Source organism: Molothrus ater, chromosome 9 (assembly GCF_012460135.2).
Source record: "Molothrus ater isolate BHLD 08-10-18 breed brown headed cowbird chromosome 9, BPBGC_Mater_1.1, whole genome shotgun sequence".
Classification (NCBI taxonomy): domain Eukaryota; kingdom Metazoa; phylum Chordata; class Aves; order Passeriformes; family Icteridae; genus Molothrus; species Molothrus ater.
This window is the reverse complement of record NC_050486.2, coordinates 13,308,855-13,330,169: the sequence shown is the minus strand read 5'-3', so window position 1 is coordinate 13,330,169 and position 21,315 is coordinate 13,308,855. Positions and strand designations below refer to the sequence as shown.

Sequence of the window (21,315 nt, the reverse complement as noted above, 5' to 3'; positions counted from 1 at the left end):
AAATGACACTTGAAAATGTTCAAATTTACATTGTGTGTGTGGGGAGAGAAGGCAAAAGGAAGGCAAGTCAAAGGCAGACAAAGAGGTGCCAGAGAGGGGCAAAGAGCATGATACATTCTGCACTCTAGGCAATCAATGGAATAATGTACATGTGAGTTAACTCATTAATGGCTCCTGGAGTGAATCTTAGAGATTATGAAACACCAACTGACAAGGCTCTACAAGGAAAATCTGTTTAGTAAATGCAAAAAGAAAAATCACAAACACACCCAAGCTGGTTTCAACGTTTACTTATAATTCAGCGTTCAATTCATAAATCAAGAAACAGAAGCCAGGGTATCTTTTTAATCAAAGCTTTTGCTGCTCACAATATATGGTATAAGAAATTGAACTGATAGATCATTTATTATTGTTATGAAACGAAAGGCTTTATATTCTTAAGTGGAGTAAAGCAGACAGCAATATGTTCATATTAGAAAGTTCCTACTGTGAGTGAAAAATGGATCAAAATTGAGATACTGTTTAGTAAGGCAGCTAAATCTGTATTTATTTTTGGCTGTGAAACTGCTAGAACTATACACAGCACTGGCAGAAATCACCTTGCCAGTTTACCCTGTGTGTCTGTGTTTGGCAAACACAGCCTGCAGGGTGTGTAGTCCGTTTGTAGGCAATCAGATCTCTGACCTGAAACGTGTACATTCTGGAACATTAATTGGCACAATTAAAAAGTTATTTAGAGGATGAGCTTGGAGCAAAAAATGTTGCTGCTTGTCAGAATCCTGAAACGCAACCTGGATTTCCTAATAAGCCATTTTAACTGTTTGCAGAGATGATGTAAGTGTTCACTGAGGGGGGGAAAGTAAGATCAAGCCACCCATACAACACACAAATCTGAAGAGTCCAGCATGTGTCAGTGCAAAGCAAATTTATTCTATAAAGTGACTAGTGTGAAAAAGAATTAGAAAGGATTATAAAAATACACTACCATATGTTGTAGTAGTTGAAAGTGATTAATCCAGTTCTTAAATCCTATTTTAAACTCTCTTTCATTTCTGTCTATAGAAAAATAGAAGCCACATTGCTTTGTTTGCATGCTATGTAGTTAATTACATCTTCTAAGAAACTCTTTTAAAACTAAATGTAATGTTTAATTACAAAATGCTCTCCTTGAAAACAGTTAGCTTGTACATTGATTTGTAGTTCATTAAAAATGCTTTCTTAATTATATTTCCAGCCAGAAAATGCACAGAGATTAAAGAGACTATAGAGAAGTTTTGAAATCACAGCATGAATTGAAACAAGAAAGTTACACTTCAAATAGCGGACAACTGACAGCCACGACCACCTTTCTGTAATTTCAAAACTTAAATGTTGCAAAAATAATAATTGGAAAGCAGTTTTCACTGTACCATCTATCGGGATAACACGTTATATAGGAGAAGATTTGCAAGGGCTAATTAGAAAGCAAATCAATGGCATCAAAGCAGGGCGAGGCTGCCCTGGCTCAGCGCGCGGGGCTCACGGCCAAGGGCAGCCCGCGCTGGGGCTCATAGGGGGTTGTCCTGGAAACCATGCGGATGCAGTCGATGACAGGGCACACGCTGAGACACAGGGTGCAGCCCGTGCAGCTGTCACTCACCGTGGGCAGGTGGGTCTCGGGATCAAACTGGATAGCCTGCAAGCAGGAATGAACATTATTGATGGCACGCGCGGGAAAGGTCAGAGCTGCTCCCATCCTTGGGTCGGCATCTCCTGCGCTGCAGCACTTGGAGACACCTCGGTGTGACTCTGCACTGCAGCTATAGCAACTGCTCCACTGGCAGGGAACAAAACAAGCCCTCTCCAGACACTGGAATTAGAGAGGTGGGCCAAATTACACCTCGGCAAAAGCTCACGGGCCACAGGGACTGGTTACAAAAGGAGGAGTTTGCTCCACAATATTTAAACTCCCAGAGGGTATTTCTCCTTGATGGAAAGGAAGTATTTCCCAAGCTAGCAATGTGCTGGGGTCATTGGTTTAGAGGAGACACCAGACCACACCTGCACAGCTTCAGTACAATGCCCACCACAAGGCATTCTTTTGACTTTTATTCTCAGCACAGCATAAACAATCTAATTAATAAACAGCAGAGAAAAACACAGCTTATTGTGTCTCATGTGATTACTTTTCTTTGCAAATCTTTGAACGGAATATCAGAGTTTGGGGCAGGCAGAGCTTGCTTTAGTTCTCACGTTCCATGCAGTGAATCCTCATTACCAATTAGGGTGATAAGTGTATTTGAATGTGAAATAACAGTTGCAGTCTCAATGATATAAGTTCCTGGTTATAATGGAAATGGCAACTAAAAGGAAAAAAAAGCTTCACGAAACCACAAAATGTCAATATCTAAGAAGCAAGACTAGAAAAGTAAAAAATTTTAAAAAGCACCAGAAAGACTGAATATCCACTTTGAAGAGTTTAGGAGGGAAAATGAGACCTGAAAGTTGAACTCTGGCAAACAAGCAGTGCCTTAGCAAATCTCCCTGACCACTGTCAGCATCTGGGGGAGGCAGGGGAGTGATGGGATGTACTAGTGCTGCTGTGGGTTGGCTCCTAAGGCAGATTTGAGGCATTTGGGGTTTCATTTACTAGGAAGGCACAGAAGTTGCTGTAGCAACCAGCAAGGGCACAAAGTCTGTAGTAACTGCTCTGGATCTCTGAGTTTTACTTTAGCTTGAGCACAAAGAGAGCTCTGGCTTGTGAGTATTTAAGGAGGACTCCTTTCTTTCTCTCTCCCTAACAACAATGCACATCTTGAAAGGGAGTTCAAAGAGGGAGAGCAAGTCAGGACTACAGTGCTGACTTTAAATTAAGGAAAGCTTTTCTGCTGGAGTCATACAAGGTGACAGCTGCGTAGAGCAGCATGGATATTTCTGAAACAAAGGGAAGCATATAGCAGATGCTGTTTTGAAGGTGAGGGGGGTTGTTTTTGATTTATTTGCAATTAAGAATTCCTTTGCAATTCTGTTCAAGTAATTTCTTTTCAATTTCCTTAATTAAATAAGGAAAAAGCATTTTTCTTTAATTTTTCTTTTGTGCTTAGAAAACATTCTTGGGGTTTAAACTTTGGTTCTTTTGGTGCTGATTTTTATTTCCAGTTATAGAAAATAAAATCTACTAAATCTAAATCCAATATTTTGCTCTCTAAGGGCTATATGAAAAATATAATTCTTATGATAAATCTGATGTAAGGGGAAAGGTGAAGATTGCAATGTCAAGAAGAAATTTAGACAGTTAAAAGGCTACTGTAGTAATCTATTTTTGGAAAAAAACACCATTAATTTTCTTGTATCAGCGGAAAAAACCTTTGCTCTGACATACTTCTTTCAAAATGCAGTTGATTTACAATGGAAGACTTCTTTCTGTGACTTTATGTAGTTCAAGTCATCAGACCTATAATTGGTTAGACTGAATTCAAGACAAACAAAAACTCACAGCGTCCAGAGAATACTTCGTGCTCAATTAAAGTATTTGTTTTTGACAAGCTCATCTCAGACTAAGATGTATGGAAACACCCATGTAGAAATGACTGTTTGCTGCATATTGGATTCCATGAAAGTTATGCTAGACCATATTTTGATTTTCTTAAAGAGAATAATCCTCCTGTACTGTCTTTTCTACTGCAGACCAGTCCATCAGCTCCAGTGGACATGGCATGGAATGGCACCTAGACATGCTGATTTGTTTCATACAACTTGCTACCATATTGAGCAATCAGAAATACTTTGCTGCAAATAGGAGTCTCAGCTAAAAATTGGGCCATTTTCTGGTCACAATGATTTCTGCAAGCTTCAACCTGCTGCTCAAAAAACCCTGGCAGTTATCCTGGAGAAAGGATTTGTAACTCAATCAAGATCAAAACAAAACCCCATCTGCCTGAAACCTGAATTAGTTTGGTTACTCTGAGGGAACAAGAACTGGGTTTCTTAAAAAACATTTGGCAATAAGACCAGCCCATGTCTCCCCACAGCCCCTTGGTGGGAAGGGATGTGTTCTTCCTTTCTCTCTCATGAACCTGAAAACGATCAAGAGCTGTATTTACTGCCATTCAACTTGGGGCTTCTTCATTTCTTCCCCTTACAAAGAGCCCCAGTTGCAGTCAGGGCCCTGTGACAGTGACGTGATCTGTGCAGCCCCCAGGACCAGCCCTGCTTGGGCAGGGCTCGTGAGCCAGAGCCTGGGAGCATGATGGGCTCTGAATTCAACATTTTGGGCATCTGTTTGTACCACCTGCTCATTAACAGAAGGTGAATTCTTTCTTCCCAGCAGCAGAAAGATAACTCATCGTGCCTTTCTGCTAATTACAGCTGTGCTCTTACCTGGTAGCCAGAATCATTACAGGTCATGTAGCATTTGCCACAGTTGATACACATTTCCTCGTCAATCAGAGCCACAACTTGCTCTGTGTTGCACAGATCACCATATGTTCCAATATACTGCAGTGCTTTTCCAATTACATCCTAGGGGGAAAAAAAAAGTTATTGACTCGTTTATAAGGTACCTAGGCAGTCTCCACAGCTGCACTGGAGAGCTAGCTCTCTAGTACTTCAACAAGGAAGATTTGGCCATGCATTTTGATGATGGTTAGGATTTTTCTTATAAATTTCCAAATGGCTGACCTTCATACCCCCTCAAAAATACAAAGCATTTTCCATACAGGCACATTTTGAACAGTACTAGAAGCACACGTTGTGTACAAACATGTTCTACAAATAGGTTACATATTTAGTACATGATTTTGCATGTGCTGTCGTTTTGCCATGATTCGGTGAAACTTCAAGGAACAAAATGGAATGTAAACAGGAGTGACATGCTCTAATCAGATCATCTTTGGTCATTTCTCACTAGCACAGATTTAAGAACTCACAGCAAGGAAAAAAAAAAAACTGAGAGAGAACAACAATAGCTCTTCTCTCTTTACCAAGGTGCACAAATGACATGATCATCAATTTATTGCAAATACTGCACAGAAGTAAGCTCTGGGTCTAATCCTGCAAGATCAGTTAACTTCACAAGTAGGAACTTGCTGCATCAACCTTACACATCAGTGCTGCAAAAGGTGTATGCCAGCACAGCATACACCAAAAAGGAAAGCTCTGCTACATAAATTAAATGCAGAAATGAGTCCAACCTTGTCTTCCTAGTCTGCTAAGAACTTGAAAACCCAGCACTACTTTGAAAGAATAAGGTCTACCTGGTCTTCAGCACTTGTACAATAGTATCTTTATGCAAAGAGACGAACTTCTTTGTTCACTGGATGCAGTATTAGCATCTATGGAGTTTCTCCTAGTGACTGTTGAGTTAGAAAATTCAACCAAATCCTGTGCCCAGGAAGAAAGACTGGCAAATTGTACTATTTCTTGTTCCAGAAACACTCAAATGTTTTCTCTCTGCCAAACCCCACAGTTGCTGCCATGTGAAATACCTTGGTTGCATTCATTCAATACTAAAAGCCTTCAGTTCTTCTCAGCAACCTGCAGAGAACATTAATGCTCTTTCAGCATAAAACAGCTATGGCACATTGCTAAAGGCAGCATGATGAGTGTGGACAGATGACTGTGAGCAAGTTATCACAGCTTAATGAGTTAACACTCCTCACTCGAGCTGTGCAAGCTGATTTTGTGCATGGTCCAAAATCACTGCAAATTTGAAGTAAAATCTGTTTGCTTAAACTACTGTAAAAGGTCAATTAACTACTATGAAAGTGTTTCAGCTAATGCATTTTACTAGAAGCAGACTTGAACTCGAAGCCCTTTACTGACTCTACTGATGAACTATGGTAACTAAATAAAATGTGATCTCCTAGGAACTGCTTACACCCCCATCTTTTCATGTCCCGTTCTTAATCAGAAACATTAATGGATTTACTGGATTTACAACAGTTTTCAGGTGTTTGCAGTCTTCTGTGTCAGCTGAAATACTATAGTGGTAGACTTCAGCTCCAGTTTGTTTCAGCTCTCATGTAGGCTTGTCTGTCACCAAGCCTTGAATTTTGAATCTGCTACAGGTTTCAAAATACACATGTTTTTGTGTGATCTGCTGGCCCCAGCAATGCTAACTATTCTTGAGCCTCTCTTGTGTGTATACAGCCCCCAAACATTCCACTGCCACAAATCCACATTGCCTGCAAGTATGAGCTATGTGCTCAAGAATGTAAAGAAATTATGTAAAACCTGCACAAGATACAATGGAGTAGCTTTCCACTGCCTGCTTGTGTTGCAAAAGTATAAACAGGGGGAGATTCCTGATAGTGAAGAGCTTTTCAGTCTAAAAAGCCATATGTTTAAAAAGCATAGGTCATTTTCTCAGGGAGGTTCTGGATTCATATTTATATTCTTTAAATATTGTTTGGATGTTAACAAAACCCACAGAGCTCAAGTGGGTTGCAGAGATGTACTACTCCAGTAACCACGGAATGGAGTGTGTTGCTTATGAGAGAAGACAACAAGAACCTTAGAAGATGTTTAGCCTGGGAAGCTGATGGCAGAGCAGGAATATAATGTCTCTCTCTATATATACATCAGGGAGGAAAAAGGGCTATTTAAGTTAAATGAAAATGTTGGCACAAGAACACACAGTTGTACACCAGCCATGAATAAACTCAAAGCTAGAAATTAGAAGAGGCTTTTTAAATGGGAAAGGAGTGAGGTGGTTAATGCCCTTCTAGGGAAACAGTTGGAGGAGATGGGGAAGACAGTCCAAGGTTTAGGGTAGCATTAGATAGCTCAGGAAATTGTTGCTTGAAACAACATGATCAAAATTGATTTTTCCAACTACAAACTTACAAAGGGAATAACAAAAACAATGCATAAGGCATGGTGATTTCTGCATTTTTGACCAAGCCTCACTTCTCACAGCACACAAAAATACACTTTTGGGGACTTAGAATCCCAAATAGGGAGCATGATGGCACTTTAGAGGCCTGAAAGTGATTTCAAAAGACTGTGTCAATGATTTACTACTCATTTACACTCATTGGTGTTGTGTCTTTTAATCACTTCTTTCTCTCAAACAAAGACTGCAAAGTTTCAAGACATTATTGGCTAAAAAAGCAATGGTACTTAGATGTTCTGCAGGTGCACTCTTTTACAGCATCTCAGAGCTTCTTGTTTTCTCAAATCATAAATGCTTGGAACAAAATAAACAGTGCAGCAAGAAATAATTGGCTTTCACTGTTTAAAGCAGTTTACTCCAAACAGGAACTGTCTAAAATGGCACTATGGGACTCCACACTTGGTATATCTCAATGGCCTCCAGATCAAATTTGCACCGTTTACAGATTAATTTTTTTTTTGCCAACTGCCAGACCTGCAAACAGAAGCCAGGTACTGAAAGTCAAGCTGTGTTCTTTCTGGGCTTATGCATTAGCAGCAGCAATTTAAAAGAAAAAACAAACACCAAAACAAAACAACCCGAAAAACCTCCAAAACTGGAAGTTAAATCTGCACCTCTGTGACAGCAGGGACCTAGAGTACTCTTTTTAATGACTGTTGTGCTCTCCTCCTCTTCTCAACATAACTGAAAAAACTGGGAAAGGAATCTAGTCCTGCAACTGGAACTGTCAGGGAATTCAGTTGCTATGGAGAGAATCAGAGCAGAATCCATTAGTTTTATGTTACTAATGAATACAGAAAAAACATTCTTTTTGTCACTAAGCTAAGCAGATGTGGGTTTGAGTATAAACAAGGAGAAGATCTGTTCAGCAGGATATTAGTTTTGCAATTCTGCAATAGGTGCATTTTAATGTTAATGTATCAACCATTTTATGATGATTAGCTTTTCATTAGTCATCATATTAGTGAACCTCTATTTGTAAATACAATTCGTGGTTCAGCTCTGGTCCTTGTAGACCTGCTGTGTCCATGTTCATGCAGATGCTTTTGTAAAAGACCATGCTGTGTTCTAGAGATGATGAACATCACAGGCCTCTGATTAGAAAGCAATGCACAGTGCAGGTACTGCATGCCATGGAGCAAGTCAAAGGGAACACACATTAGGGAGGTACCTGCCTTCCACCTGATCTTTTTTGGCAATAAAGGTGAGACATGGCCAGAGAGCAAGAGATGAAAAGAAGAAACGTTAGAAATAAAGCTATGGATTAAAAAATAAAAAGTCACTAGAATCTGAGGGTACATGACCAAGGTCAATTTACAGTAAAGTAGCTTAAAAAATACATAAAACTAACTTTTCTTGAAAGATTACAGACACTTTGCCAATACTTAAAAAAGGCTACAAAAGGTACTCTGGGCTTTAGGGACCTCTAAGCCTTGTTTTCAGTATTACAGCTGCAATGCTACCTAAAGTGGGCCTTAAAAAATAATTCAAATCATAAAATCATACCATATCACGCAATATCCTGAGTTGGAAGGGACCCACATCATTGAGTCCAATTACTGGCTGTGCACAGGACAATCCCAAAAAAATCACACTGCTTGCCTTTGAGTCCACTTGTCCACTTAAATAAACCTTTGTGACACAATTCAATATGGTTTCTATAATGAAAATTATGCTTCTTGTATTGATCACAATTATTTATGAAGACTGTGAAGTAATAAATTAAAAAAGAAAAGTCTTAAAAAACCAAAACCCTAGTAATTTTAATGTTTGACAAGGCATCTGACAGAGGCCTGTGACACAAGAGAGCTCTGAAATTAACTAGCCATGAAGTGGCTAAACAGAGCAAAATGTTCAGAAAGGGTAAAGCATTAGCAAAACAAAGTGTCTCAATTTTCTGGTTTAGCTATGATGTTGTTTAATATGCTTGAGTGTGTTTCAGGAAAAGCTTTGAACCAGAAGACTGTAAGGCTGATAAATCCAAGGAACCTGTAGATATTTTATAGCACTAGATGAACAGGTACTATCACAGTGAAAAAATGCAGTTCGACAAGCAGCTTATTCAGCAAAAGTAAGTAACTTTTGCTGAACTTGCCAACAGATACATTCTAGATTAAAGAAAAACAGGGTGGGAGACACCACTGACAGCTCATGGAACTGTCCTGATCAGAGGCAAACTAGCCCCCATAACTACTGCAGTGCTGTTGTTCCAATTAATCAGCCATGATGTGGAATATGCAGCCATTCCAGGGTTACCAACAGAAGCAGAGTGCCCTGGAGCACTGGCCAATGACTAATGGGATGAAATTTAACAACTCCAAGTGCCAGATTCTGCACTAAGGACAGAGTAACACGAGGCAGAAATACAACCAGAGCAGAGGAAAGGAAGAGAAGAGAAGAGAAGAGAAGAGAAGAGAAGAGAAGAGAAGAGAAGAGAAGAGAAGAGAAGAGAAGAGAAGAGAAGAGAAGAGAAGAGAAGAGAAGAGAAGAGAAGAGAAGAGAAGAGAAGACCATTATGAGCTATTGCAGGGGAGATTATTTCTGTGATTCATGTTTTAGTAAATACTTGGGAGAATCAGCCTTAGACTCCCATAAATTATGGGAGACACATGCATAGTTCTACCTGAAATATGAAACATCTCCACACTTATGATGAAGGTTACAATATGGCCTTTTCCAGGCAGGCAAGCACAAGGTAAAACTGCTCATGTTAAACACACAGATATATGCCAGGAAGGATCCAAATGGTACAAAATAGTTATGGCAAAATAGAGCTGTCCTTACTTCACTATTCCTCACCTCCCAAGAGACTTTTAGAGATTTATCACAGCACTGGACTAAATGTGGCTTATGCCTCCTGCAGTGCTGGCTTTCAGACGGGTACTTACACACCAGCAAAGAAAGACTTGCATATTTGTATGTGCAAAAGACCATGTAAATGTATCTGTACCAACAAGGGTGAAAAAAATCTCAAACAAAAGGCATTTAAGCTTGAGGATCTCTGTGGATATTTTTCCAGCAGGTGGAACAGCATGTCATGCCCTAGCTAAGAGAGCTATGCCAGAATGTTTGAAATACTGAACAATCTCTACAGCCAGGCTTCCGGAATAAAAAAAAGGAGGAAATAAAATAAGCAGATAAATGGTGACTGAATATTGTGGTATGGGCCCTGAAGGACAAAGAACTAAATTATTAGGAAGAAAAACATGGGATCATGTAAGGAAAGAAATTAAAGCAATAAGGAGGCAACCTGAGGTAGGCAAATACATCTGTGGGAGCTGTACAAAACTGCAACTGAAAAGAAAAGATCCAGGGCACATAGCCATATGAGCACAATTTCTAATATTACAGACTAGTGAGAAAAGAATAAACAACTCTGCCAAATATCAAAATATGCAGTTTCAATTAATATTGGAAAATAGAGAAAAAAAAGCAATAAGCCATGTGAAAAGACATCCAAAAATAAATTAGATTTTGGATAATCACAGAGGGGTTTTAAATTGACAAATAAATGGCAATTTGAAAGCATGTGGAATTTATATAAGTGTTGGAATTTATATATCACCAACCCAACAGCCAATCAGATGGATGAGGAAATTTTGGTGAGGCATCAGGAAATTTGTAGCAACCCCCCAAAAATACAACCAGACAAAGGTCATAGCCCTTTCAAGGGCACCTATCTCTCTTTTAGGTACAACAATGGGGTCTAGGGTGCCCCCAGAGCACCCTAGAGCTTTCTCTTTTTCAGGCTGAACAACCAGAAGTCTCTCTGTCTACAGAGGAAAGTGCTCCTGCTGTTTGATCATCTTGGTCACTCTCTGAGGGCTTCTGTGTTGTGCCTGAGTTTGTCCAGGAGCTACTGTACACCTCTGCAGGCCTCTGGGAATTTTTCCCTGACTTCCTCTTTGTTGGGGTGCATCACTCCTGAGCCTGGGGGAGGTGATCCTTGAATATTACCAGTTTGCTTGAGCCTCTCTTGCCTCCAGGGCTTTATTTCATGGTCCTCTATCAAGCAGATCCCTGAAGAGGCCATATTCTCACTCCTCCCTGTGACTGAAATTGCTGTTTTTTCTGCTTTTAAAAGACATTATCCCAGAGGTGCTGCCATGGCTGCTGCTGGGCTTGGCCTTGGCCAGTGGTGGGTCTGTCCTGCAGCTCTGCCAGGCTCTGTCAGGCCCTGGGGAGCTTCCAGCAGCTTCTCACGAAGCCACCCTGCAGCCCCAGCTCTGTCAAAGCTGGCCATGCAAACCCAATGCAAGACCTCTCACTGGTGCCTTTGGCATTATGGTGAGCACATTCCCTTCAAAGGAGATGGCCAAAGACTGCCAGGAGTCTGCTTTGGCAATGCCTGGCTTCTTGTAAGAGTTTCAGGGTGAGCAAGATGATACCCTGATTTCTCTGGCTGAGAAGCTCCTCAGACACCACTCAGAAGTGTTCAATATCTGTGTAAACAAATGTGTTTGAGGGAATTCGCTTTCCTCTTCCCCTGCAATGGGCTGTCTTTTCATCTTTTTAATCTGTCTCCTACTACTTGGATCTTTTTTTGCTTTTCTACTTGGAGTTAGGCATAATAAATTATTGATCTCAATTTTTTAATGTGTTGGTTTTTTTTTCCCTGGTCTTCATGTCTGTTTTTCCCTCTTGCTAAACTTTTCCCTTCATTCAGTTTACTTGCTTTTGGATAGTTATCAGTTTTTTTTGTTTTCTGCTGTTTTCAGAAGGAAGCCATCTCATTGAAAATGCAGTTATTGGCTGTTGCTTCTTCCTTCTCTTTTTCCCTACATCAATACCCTCCCTGCAAGGAGAACAGAACCACGAAACCTCTGAGGTCAAGCAGGCTTTGAAAATGCTCATCATAGTGAGGAAAAAAGAGTAGATTGCTGTTCTTTGGAACTTTTTGTGTAGATATATATATATATATATATAAGAGAACCTCAGCACTAGAGGATGGGAGGGGTTTTCAAAAGTGTGACATAAATCAAAATAAGCAATCCAAAAACCTGAGAGAGGTCTACAGAAGTGGCAACTAATTAAATTAAACAGGAAGATGATTCAAAATTTCTCCTTGTCTGGTTCTGCCATCCCACCAGTTAGCTTGGAATACTGTAATATCAGTAAACTGCAATATTCTCTTGGGAATTATGTTGTTTTCTGAGCCACAGCTCATGTTTTATTTTATGCTTGTCCTTATTTTTTCAAGAATTCTTACACGTCTGCTCATGTACGTGTCTGATATTCTCCCATATATGATGAAGACAGTCCACAAGGTCAACAGACATAATTTTCATACTGCTTTATAAAAGATCGCCATGAGAATCCTGATTTAAAAAAAAAATATTTTTCCTATTCAGAGTTGGTGTTTAAGTGAGCTCTAAAGTGAACACCTAGAATAATTAGCTCATGCTGTTTCATTTTATTGATATTTATTGACTACCTAAGGGAAGGGAAAAGCTTCAATGTATGGATTATGCAGTAGATAAGGGTCACAGGTTTTATTTTTACCTTGACATTTACTCATTGTAGACGGTGGATCAGCTACTTAGACAAACATTGTCCAGCTTGAAAAGTTCAATCTCTAAACCTATGACACATCTTTTATATGTACTGAACACCAGCCTTTGCCATTGATCCTACATGAGGGATGGAGGCATTTAGCACAGTGCATGTAATCAAAAGGTATAATGCAAAACAGCTCATCCTGTAGCATTCAAGCTGAGAGAAATTCTAAACAGTTCTGCTTTGTTCTTCAAGGCATCACTCCTGCTTGATCTGCAACTACTGTTCCACTGCCAGAATATCTTCATTCTGAAAAATGACATTAGGGAAATACCTGTACACGTACATCACAAATCATTTCCCATCGATTTTGGTTAAAAGCTAGAAAGTCTGCATAAAGAGTTGTCTTTGATGCCCTCTAACAAGCTTAAAAGCAGTAATAACCAACTCAAACTGCTAGAAATGACTGTGCATGTCAACTGCCTATCACATCTTATGCATGTATTTTTGTTACCTTGATTGCTGGAATGGGTTTCTTCGGAACAAAGTGTTTTTTCTCAGGAAGCTCAGCAGCCATGTTCTGTGCCTTCAGTTTTATCTTGTTCTCAGCTATTATCTTTTTGCGTTGCTCCAGGTAAGGCCCAAAACTGGGCAGTTTCTGAAACAAAAATCAGTACACATGATTATGGTTTGTAAGTGGGTATAGTAAAAAGATGAGTCCTGATCCCAAGGGTGAGATCTCAGGTCCATGTTGACTGCAACTTGCTTCTTATTCAGGAAGCTGAAATTGAAATCAGTAAGCCTGCACCAGAGTGAGAAGTGAATAAAAATCAAATATGAACATTGAGATCTGACTTGGAAATATATACTAAATATTAAAATATTAATATCTCACAGCAGAAAAATAGCTGAGTTGCAGGTTAGCATCCAACAGTCTATTATTTCCCCATTGCATACTTGCTTATATATAAAAATGTATCATGTTAAATAATTCAAATGCTAACTTTATTTCTGTTTCATTTTATACTATGTGGAAAGGTATCATAAAAGTATCAGTTTACTTAGAAGAGTTCCACCAGTATTTAAGATTGTTTGTATCAATATCTGAATAAATCAATACATACTTTTAAAACTTACAAACATGTATTTGGCAGTGTGATAACAGAAGGCTGTTTTAACCTGTCAAAGTAAGGCTAACAAACACCAAATGAACTGAAACACATCATAATCTCCTAATTTTCCTCTATGTACAACTTGCAATCTTTTCTGGAACATTTAGTCCTTGAACCCAATTAAGCAAACTCCAGAGGAAGATTTCACTGAATTGCAAAACTCATGTGTCACCCAAGAACAGGAAAGAGCTGGATCAGTTTTCCTACAACACTCATCTTCCTGAACAAAAAAAAAAATCCTTTTGCTTACCTGGAAGAGACACGGACAACTGTAGTGTGCCACAATCACAGATTTAGGTGAGCGAAAAATAGAAGAAAAATGGACTTTTGCTTGATGCAATAGACCATGCCTTTCCTCCCATGAAACTAGTTCCCTATTCTGCAGAAGTATTTTATCCACCTAACTCAAGCCTGTTCAGAAACTACAGCAGTACTGCAGAAAGCAGCAGGTAGTAACAGGGGATACATAGCCTGAGCAGCTGCTGGCATTAATTCATGCTAATAATACAACCTCAAAGAGCATATCGAACAAGATACAGTACTGCCGTGCTTATCAATTTTTTAACAGGGAATTTCAATGTGAATTTTAAACCCCAGATTATTTAAAAATTTAAAAATTATTATTTTTTAAAACGAAGTAAATCCAGAAGAGGTTATCCTGCTCTTCTGCTAATCCTTAGGAGAAAAATTCCTCAGTGATCTCTGTCAGTCACCATACCCAACCCTGGCACCTCAGCTCCTTGCTATGACAAACAGAAGCTTCCTTGGCTGCTGGGTTTGGGTACTCTGAGCATACAGCCAGAGGGGGACATCCTTGAAATGCTCCCCTGCTTCCAAGATTTGGTTTGTGGTCTCAACACATTTTTAACAGCAGGTCAGCTCCAGGCTCACCCTGTCCCAGAGCTCTCCAGAGGTGCCTCCTGCAGGCTGGGACTGAGCCTTGCTCTGGGTCTCAGCCACAGTCTGAGCACAGCACGGCAGGATGGAGTGCTGCAGTTCCAAATGCAGAGCTAGCCTGAGTTTGCCTGCTGGCTGAGAGCTCTTATTTTGTCTGATCAATGGGAACTCTGCTCCTGCATGTCATGTTCAAGGCTTCCTTACAGGCATCAAACTTTCCTTTCTGTGCAGTTGCTGGACATGAAATGTTCTAGGACATCTTAAAATCAGGCTTTGAGAGTTCCAACAAACAACAGTGAGGTGGTGGCCTTACATACTGAAGTCAAATAAGGCAGCAAAAGCAGAATTATTTTAAACAGCAAAATAAGTAGAAGGAAGAATTTGTCTAATTCCAATCTAATCAAGAGGTACTAAAGCACACACAAACTCAATTCTCTATATGACTTTTAGAAAACCTAAAACTTTTCACAGAATTCTAGAAATTACAAATTTTGATAAAAAGTGTTTTTGTACGTCTACTAGGCAGAATCAACTAGAAATATATTTTTGGCTATGAATAAGTAGTAGCTGTGTCACGGAGGAACTATTTCCTCTCCATAATTTATGTGCTGATGCCAACAACTTTGGTTTGAGAGGGCAGGAGACCTGATGACAAAGCATTTTTGGATTCTTTCCTGTCTGGCCAGGAATTGAATTGCTGACTTTGAGAGTAGGTAGCAAAGCTAATTTTGCTGAGGTTTTAACTGAAGTAGTAGAGAGAGGAGACAGTTGTTCATGGCTTGACTGATTGAAGATCATCTTTGGGAACAACAGCCAAATCTTTGCAGAATAAATCCTTTACTTTTCTATATGCCAAATCTCTCAATTTCTACAGACAGAAACACTAAGAATATTGAAATTAAATAGGTGATCTAAAGAAAAGTGTGGAAAAAGAATCTATTTTTGTGAATAGGTGGAAAGTGAATTGCAAAGGTTAATTAATTTTCACAGTTGTGAGATGGAAGTATTTAGATTTTTATATCTAGCATAGCTGCTAGCTGGAATGTACAGCGGGCATTTTGAGAAGTGTGCAATGCCTTCATTTCCATAATTCAGATGTTTTGTAATGACATACATGCAGTTAAATTAAACCATATAATCCACATATTTTAAAAATAAACTATGATTAATCTACAAAACTGTCCTCCAACCTTCATATTGGCTGTGCACTGCTGTTTTTCAATCAAGAATTTGACTGCATGGAATTTAAAATAATTAAGGAAACATGTAGGTCTTGTTCCAGGCTTGGGCCCATACACAGTGTGCTTCCAGTGACTTCACAGAAGGTGACTGTGTGCCCATACAAATGGCCTGGTTATTTTGTGTTTGGGGTCTAGTAGTTCACAAGCAGCCAGGCCAAATTTCATTAAACAACACTGAAAACCAGCAATCTTTTCTATAGCAATAAATAATACATGAAAATGTAGCCTCAGGAGCTTAGGAAGGACTTATTGATGGCTCCCCTTATGAGTAATGCTCAGACATATGGAATGTTGAGGAGACTGCTTATTGTTCAGAGCTGCGGTTTCAAACATTCTGCAGTCAAAGGCCATATGAAATGGCAAGAAATATTTTAATGAAGTGTGTTACTGGATATAGCAAAGGTGGAAAAATGTTGAAATAACTGCAGAAGAGATGGATATTGAAGAGATTTTAAAATTAAATTTCCTCTAATCATTGTAGGGGACAACTTCCTGAGCACATGGGGGATTTAACAACAAAATTCCCAATGAAAGCACAAGCACAGAGCTTAGTGTGTTTAATTCTGTTTGCTTTTGTAATCTTTATACAGTAATTTTATTTTTTAAATTTCCAGACATTCCAGTGTCACTAAACTCTCCATACACTGGTATCTTTGTCAGACCAACATCTGCCTAGAAAAAACAATTAATATGAATATGTGGAGCATAGCAAGTGCTTAGAAGATTGCAACAAACAGGGTAATTAGATAATTCTTGTCTACTTATATATCTGTATCAGTGATGTCTATAGCTGCATTATTTGTATCCATCTGTCTCTATATAGACATAATTCAATGTGTTTCTGTGTTCTAACATCAAGAATGGAGTCTAAATAAATACATTCAATGGAATTATTTCATTCTTTATAATTGCATTATCACAAAACTTTAAGCTTGAAATATTTTGCTGGAGTATTTTACAGAAAGAAAACAAAAATCCAAATCCTCCCTCCGCCTCTGCTTCCAAAAGCTGCCTTTTAACTGATGAACTGTATAAATCTTCAGCAACATTGTGATTTTTGTTTCAGTACTTTCTCCAGGGATTCATCATTGATGAATTTATTCTTACCAAAAAACCTAAATCCTGCTCATTTAAAGATAACAGTATCTTCCACTAAACCTGTCTCTATTCGGATATAAAAAGGCATTACCCTGCCAATAGAGAACTGACAACTTAATGAATCAACAATGAAACCTTAAGCCAGAGAGCTTTAAGGTGAGTAAGTCTGTTTTGATTATAATTTATTCACAGATCAATCTAAAGGTAATTGAGCATATTATGAACTAAAGAAGGTGCTTGTTTCCTAATGGCTAAAAGTAGAGAGAATCCTCCACTTCAGAGTGCTGCAGTTTTCATGGGCACACCAGCAAGCAGCCTAAGCACCAGACCAGGCTGGTGAACAGGGCAGTGCAATTGGCATCAGATGACCCAGACTTCATTTCTAACTTGGAAACTGATCTGATCCTTACTCTGGGAAAATCCATGTTTGTCTCCATGATGTAGTCATGGGTTGCTTATCTGGAACCTGTCTGCTCCTAAGGGGCTGGATGCCATCTACTGTTAGAAGACACAGATTTCAGCTGGCACAGTGTATTGGGTTTGCATGGCAAGGTTTTGGTAGTGGTGGGCTACAGGGGTTCAGGGAGAGGCTTCTCCTGTGTCTGACTGAGCCTAGGGCAGCTGGCTCCAAGAGGGACCTGCTGCTGGCCAGGGCTGAGCCCATCAGGAATGGTGGGAGTGCCTCTGGGATAACATGAATACCTCACTAGCAAAAGGAACAGGAGGGAAAATGTGGGGCTGCTACTGAATGGAAAAAGGAACCTTGCAAGGGGTTGCAAAGGAGGCTGAGATACTGAACACCTTCTTTGAAGTCTTCTCTTCCAAATCCAGCCCTCAGGAATCCTTGACCCAGGAAAGCAGGGAGAAGGTCTGGAGAAAGAAAGACTTCTCCTCAGTAAAAGAGGATTGGGTTAGAGACCATTTAGTCAAATGTGACATCCAAGTCATGGACCCTGATGGGATGCACCCACAAGTACTGAGGAACTGCCAGAGACCATTGCTCGATCATCTTACAAATGTCATGGCAGTCAGGAGAGATGCCTGAGAACTGGGAGAGAGCAAATGCCACACCAGTCTTCAGAAAGGACAAGGAGCACACAGGGAACAACCTGAGGCTGGTCAGCCTCACCTCAAACCCTGGAAAGGTGATGGAATGGCTGATCCTGGACACCATCTCTAGGCAAGGGGAAGACAAGAAGGTCATCAGGACTAGTCAGCATGAATTCATCAAGGGAAAATAATGATTAACCAACCTGATTGCCATGGCCCAGAAGCCTTTTATTATATTTTCTGTCCCCTGTTCAGTTGAGGAGGGGGGCGATAGAGCAGCTTTGGTGGGCACTCAACATCCAGCCAGGCTCAGCTCACCATGCACAGTTAAGTGTCATCATAAACCAAAAATAAGCAACAGCCTCCTACAGTACTCAGTGGATATGAAGTGTATGCTAATGAGATGGCAGCAAAAAGGACACTAGAACACAGTAATTTTAACTAAAGGATTATCAGAGGAAAGTGGTCACAAGGTAAAGGAAGAACTTACATAAGTATTTCTAGGGATCACTGGCTAATGAACATTTTGGGTAGCAGTATCATTTAATGATGAGGCAAAATATTTTAAAAATACTGTTTCTATCATGTGTGAATTTCCCACATTGAATGTAATTATATCATTCCTTTTATACTTGAGTCTTGTCTCCAGACTAAGGTCTGAAAGTGTGTATGTGTTCATGTGCTCCAATACCTCCTTTGCACTTTCAGCATGTCAACAATTTTAAGTGACACAATGTCCCTCATGAATCTGGAAATGAAACTGAAGCCAAATTGTCTTTTATCACATACTTTATGTTTTTAAATTGTGGAAGTCTCTACTTGCACATAGCAAAAATAGGTGAGAACAAAAATAAAGACTGAAAAATATTTGACAAACTGAACTGATTAAAGAGAGTACAAATTGCACTGCTGAAATATCTTCTACTGGTTGCAGTAGAGATGCACGAAACAAAGGTCCACATGTTTAATAGCTACGTAAACAGATGGAAAATTGTCACAGCAAATCTTTGCCACACAGTAGCAAGCACTAGCGTGTTTTAGAAATCAAACAAGAGGTGACTCTTCTCTATGTCTTGTTTTTCTGAATAGATCTTTCTCTCAAATCTCTTAATCAACAGCTTTCCCTCAGAGGACAGAATAAAGGAGGAGAAAATACAAATTTTCTTAATGATTGGTAAGACAAAGCTGATCAATGACCTTGGCAGAATCACAGAGTGGCTGAAATTGGAAAGAATGTCTTGAGGTCATCCAGTCCAAGTCCCTGCTCAGAGCAGCATCAGCTACAGCAGCTTCCACAGTTTGTCTGTGGGAGGCAGTGCTGAAAGCCTTGCTAAAGGAACGCCCGCTGCCCTCTCATCTACCAAGCCAGTCATTTCCCCCCCATAACTCCGTGCTGACTACTCCTTTCCTATGAAGAACAGCTGATCTGTGGTTGGTTTTACTATCCTCCCCAAATGCCACTTTCTTCTGTAAATGAGCAGAAAATCTGGGCTTCATCCCTTTGCTGCCTCAGTGGGACTACATCTGGGAAGGTTTCTCACTGGCTTCAGAGAACTGGGAAGACAAACAGCAAGGCAGGTAAAATCTAAGAGGAAACACCAGGGGAGGCTTCACAGCCAAAGAAACTTCACTACCTCAGACACAGTTAAAGGTGTGAAGATTGCAGACATGAATTAATAGCTTTGAGGAGAGTAAAACAGGTGAATCTCTGAAGGTGGGAGCATGGTATGGAAAGCAATCAGATAAGGGAAACATTAACATTTAGGTGAGGTAGACAGTTGCCCTGCCCAGGAGCTACGAGAATTTAAATTAGGTTTGTATAGGTAATTTCATATGTCCACAGCACAAAGCTTTTAGTAAAGTTTAACCTGCATTTGTTCATGGAAAACCTTTATTTGTGGTGTATGAAGTTTTCCAGAAAAAGTTTAAATTTTAATATTTTCCCCCCACTTGATTTTGAATCCTTATTTATTCTTTCTAAAGTCTGATGTGCTCAAAATGGCTGCATATAATTAAATCCTCATTACATACTGTATGGGTATGTAATACTTGCAGTACATACTTTACACTATGCTACAATTTCCAAGCAGTGGTCTGCCTCCATCCTTTTGCAACTTTACAACAATAACAACAGAAAGATTACTGTAAAGTTTCCTGAAACAGTATCTGCTTTCTTCCTTGTTCTCAGAGAATACAATGAAACATGACTCCAACATTTCCAGAGAGAAAGAAAACACAAGGTCCCAGTGACAAAAGCAGCACCAGTAATAGCAACAAAATCTCATCACAATGTCAAGGTAGCTGGTGTTTCTTCTGGGAAAATAAACAAAAAACCAAACCAAAAACCCAACAAGAACAACAACAGCTGAATTCTGTTCCTCTGAAGGTGGCAAATAATACACATTTTCATATTCATAGATATATGGAGAGAATATTTTGCACAAGCTTTCCTCACGGGTAAGGTTAACTAATGAATGTAAAGCTTAATTAATGAAAACTATGTGTGGCAATGGAGAAAGTGAAGCTACAAATTGTTACCCTGCAAGACATTCTTATTCTTTCAGGCATTCAAAGCTAAATCCTCTTACATAGTTGCTTTTCTCAGTGTCTGTCCCATACACTGCCATGGTCAGAGCTGGCACTAGGGCTCATGTCAGGGAATCCTGCAAGAGTCCTCCCACAGGGCAGAAGAGTGTCATGCAGAGGATGGGATACTTTATCAGTTTCCACCTGATAGAGAGTTTCTTGGGCCAACATCAGTTGTTGCAGTCCCTGGAGCTGCTGTGGTTGCATTAGCAAGAAGCCACAAGAACTTTGTTGCTTGTGTTAAAGGGTTCCCATGGCTCTGTTTCTTAGAGGTGATACATTCCTGGCATCAGTGCCTTTAATGATGTGGGAATGCCATCAAAATAAAGGACAGAACACAACAATTATTCAGAAAAAAGACTCTGCCTTTCAGTTGGTGGTTTGTTTTTTGTTTTTTTTTTTTTTTGGAACTTTTATTTGCTTGGTAAACAGCCCTGTCTCAGTAATCTGCAATTACCGCCCATATACTTGTTCTGTAACCTCTGCTGCCCACAGCATGTGTATATACCATTGCATTTAGTTACTCAACTATTCTGCCTGCTCTTTAAACCATGATTATTTGAAGTGGGTGAGCTAACCCCCAGCCTTTCAGTAACTCTGAGTCTAAACAGAACAATAATGTGTGTTCTAGGGAAACACATTGCAGTGACCTCACCATGAGATACACAGTGCCATGCTTGAATGTGCAGATAAAAATATTATTTAAAATAACAATTATTTCTCCTTTTGTAATTTTTCTAACACTGACACAATTTTCTTTTCTAGCTCCAAATTAGAAATGAATTATTCTTCATGTTCTAACTCAAATGTTTGGTTTGTATACACCAAGTGAGGGAAAAGATTTTAGGATTATAGGCTTACTACAGTGCAGCAACAACTTACATGCTACAAATGTACCGAA

The 21,315-nt window shown here is 39.6% G+C and overlaps 1 protein-coding gene across 2 annotated transcripts in view; it reads right to left on the bottom strand.

The window, feature by feature from the left end:
• Window positions 1–274: 274 nt before the first annotated feature.
• Window positions 275–21,315, bottom strand: part of DPYD (dihydropyrimidine dehydrogenase) — a 332,287-nt gene continuing 311,246 nt past the window's right edge. For both annotated transcript variants that reach the window (XM_036387649.2, XM_036387650.1), the window contains exons 21-23: window positions 12,885–13,028; window positions 4,360–4,500; window positions 275–1,675 (exon numbers count right to left, since the gene is read on the bottom strand). In XM_036387649.2, the coding sequence (XP_036243542.1) occupies window positions 1,505–1,675; window positions 4,360–4,500; window positions 12,885–13,028 (456 nt within the window). In that variant the 3' untranslated portion in view covers window positions 275–1,504. The remainder of the gene's footprint in view (window positions 1,676–4,359; window positions 4,501–12,884; window positions 13,029–21,315) is intronic.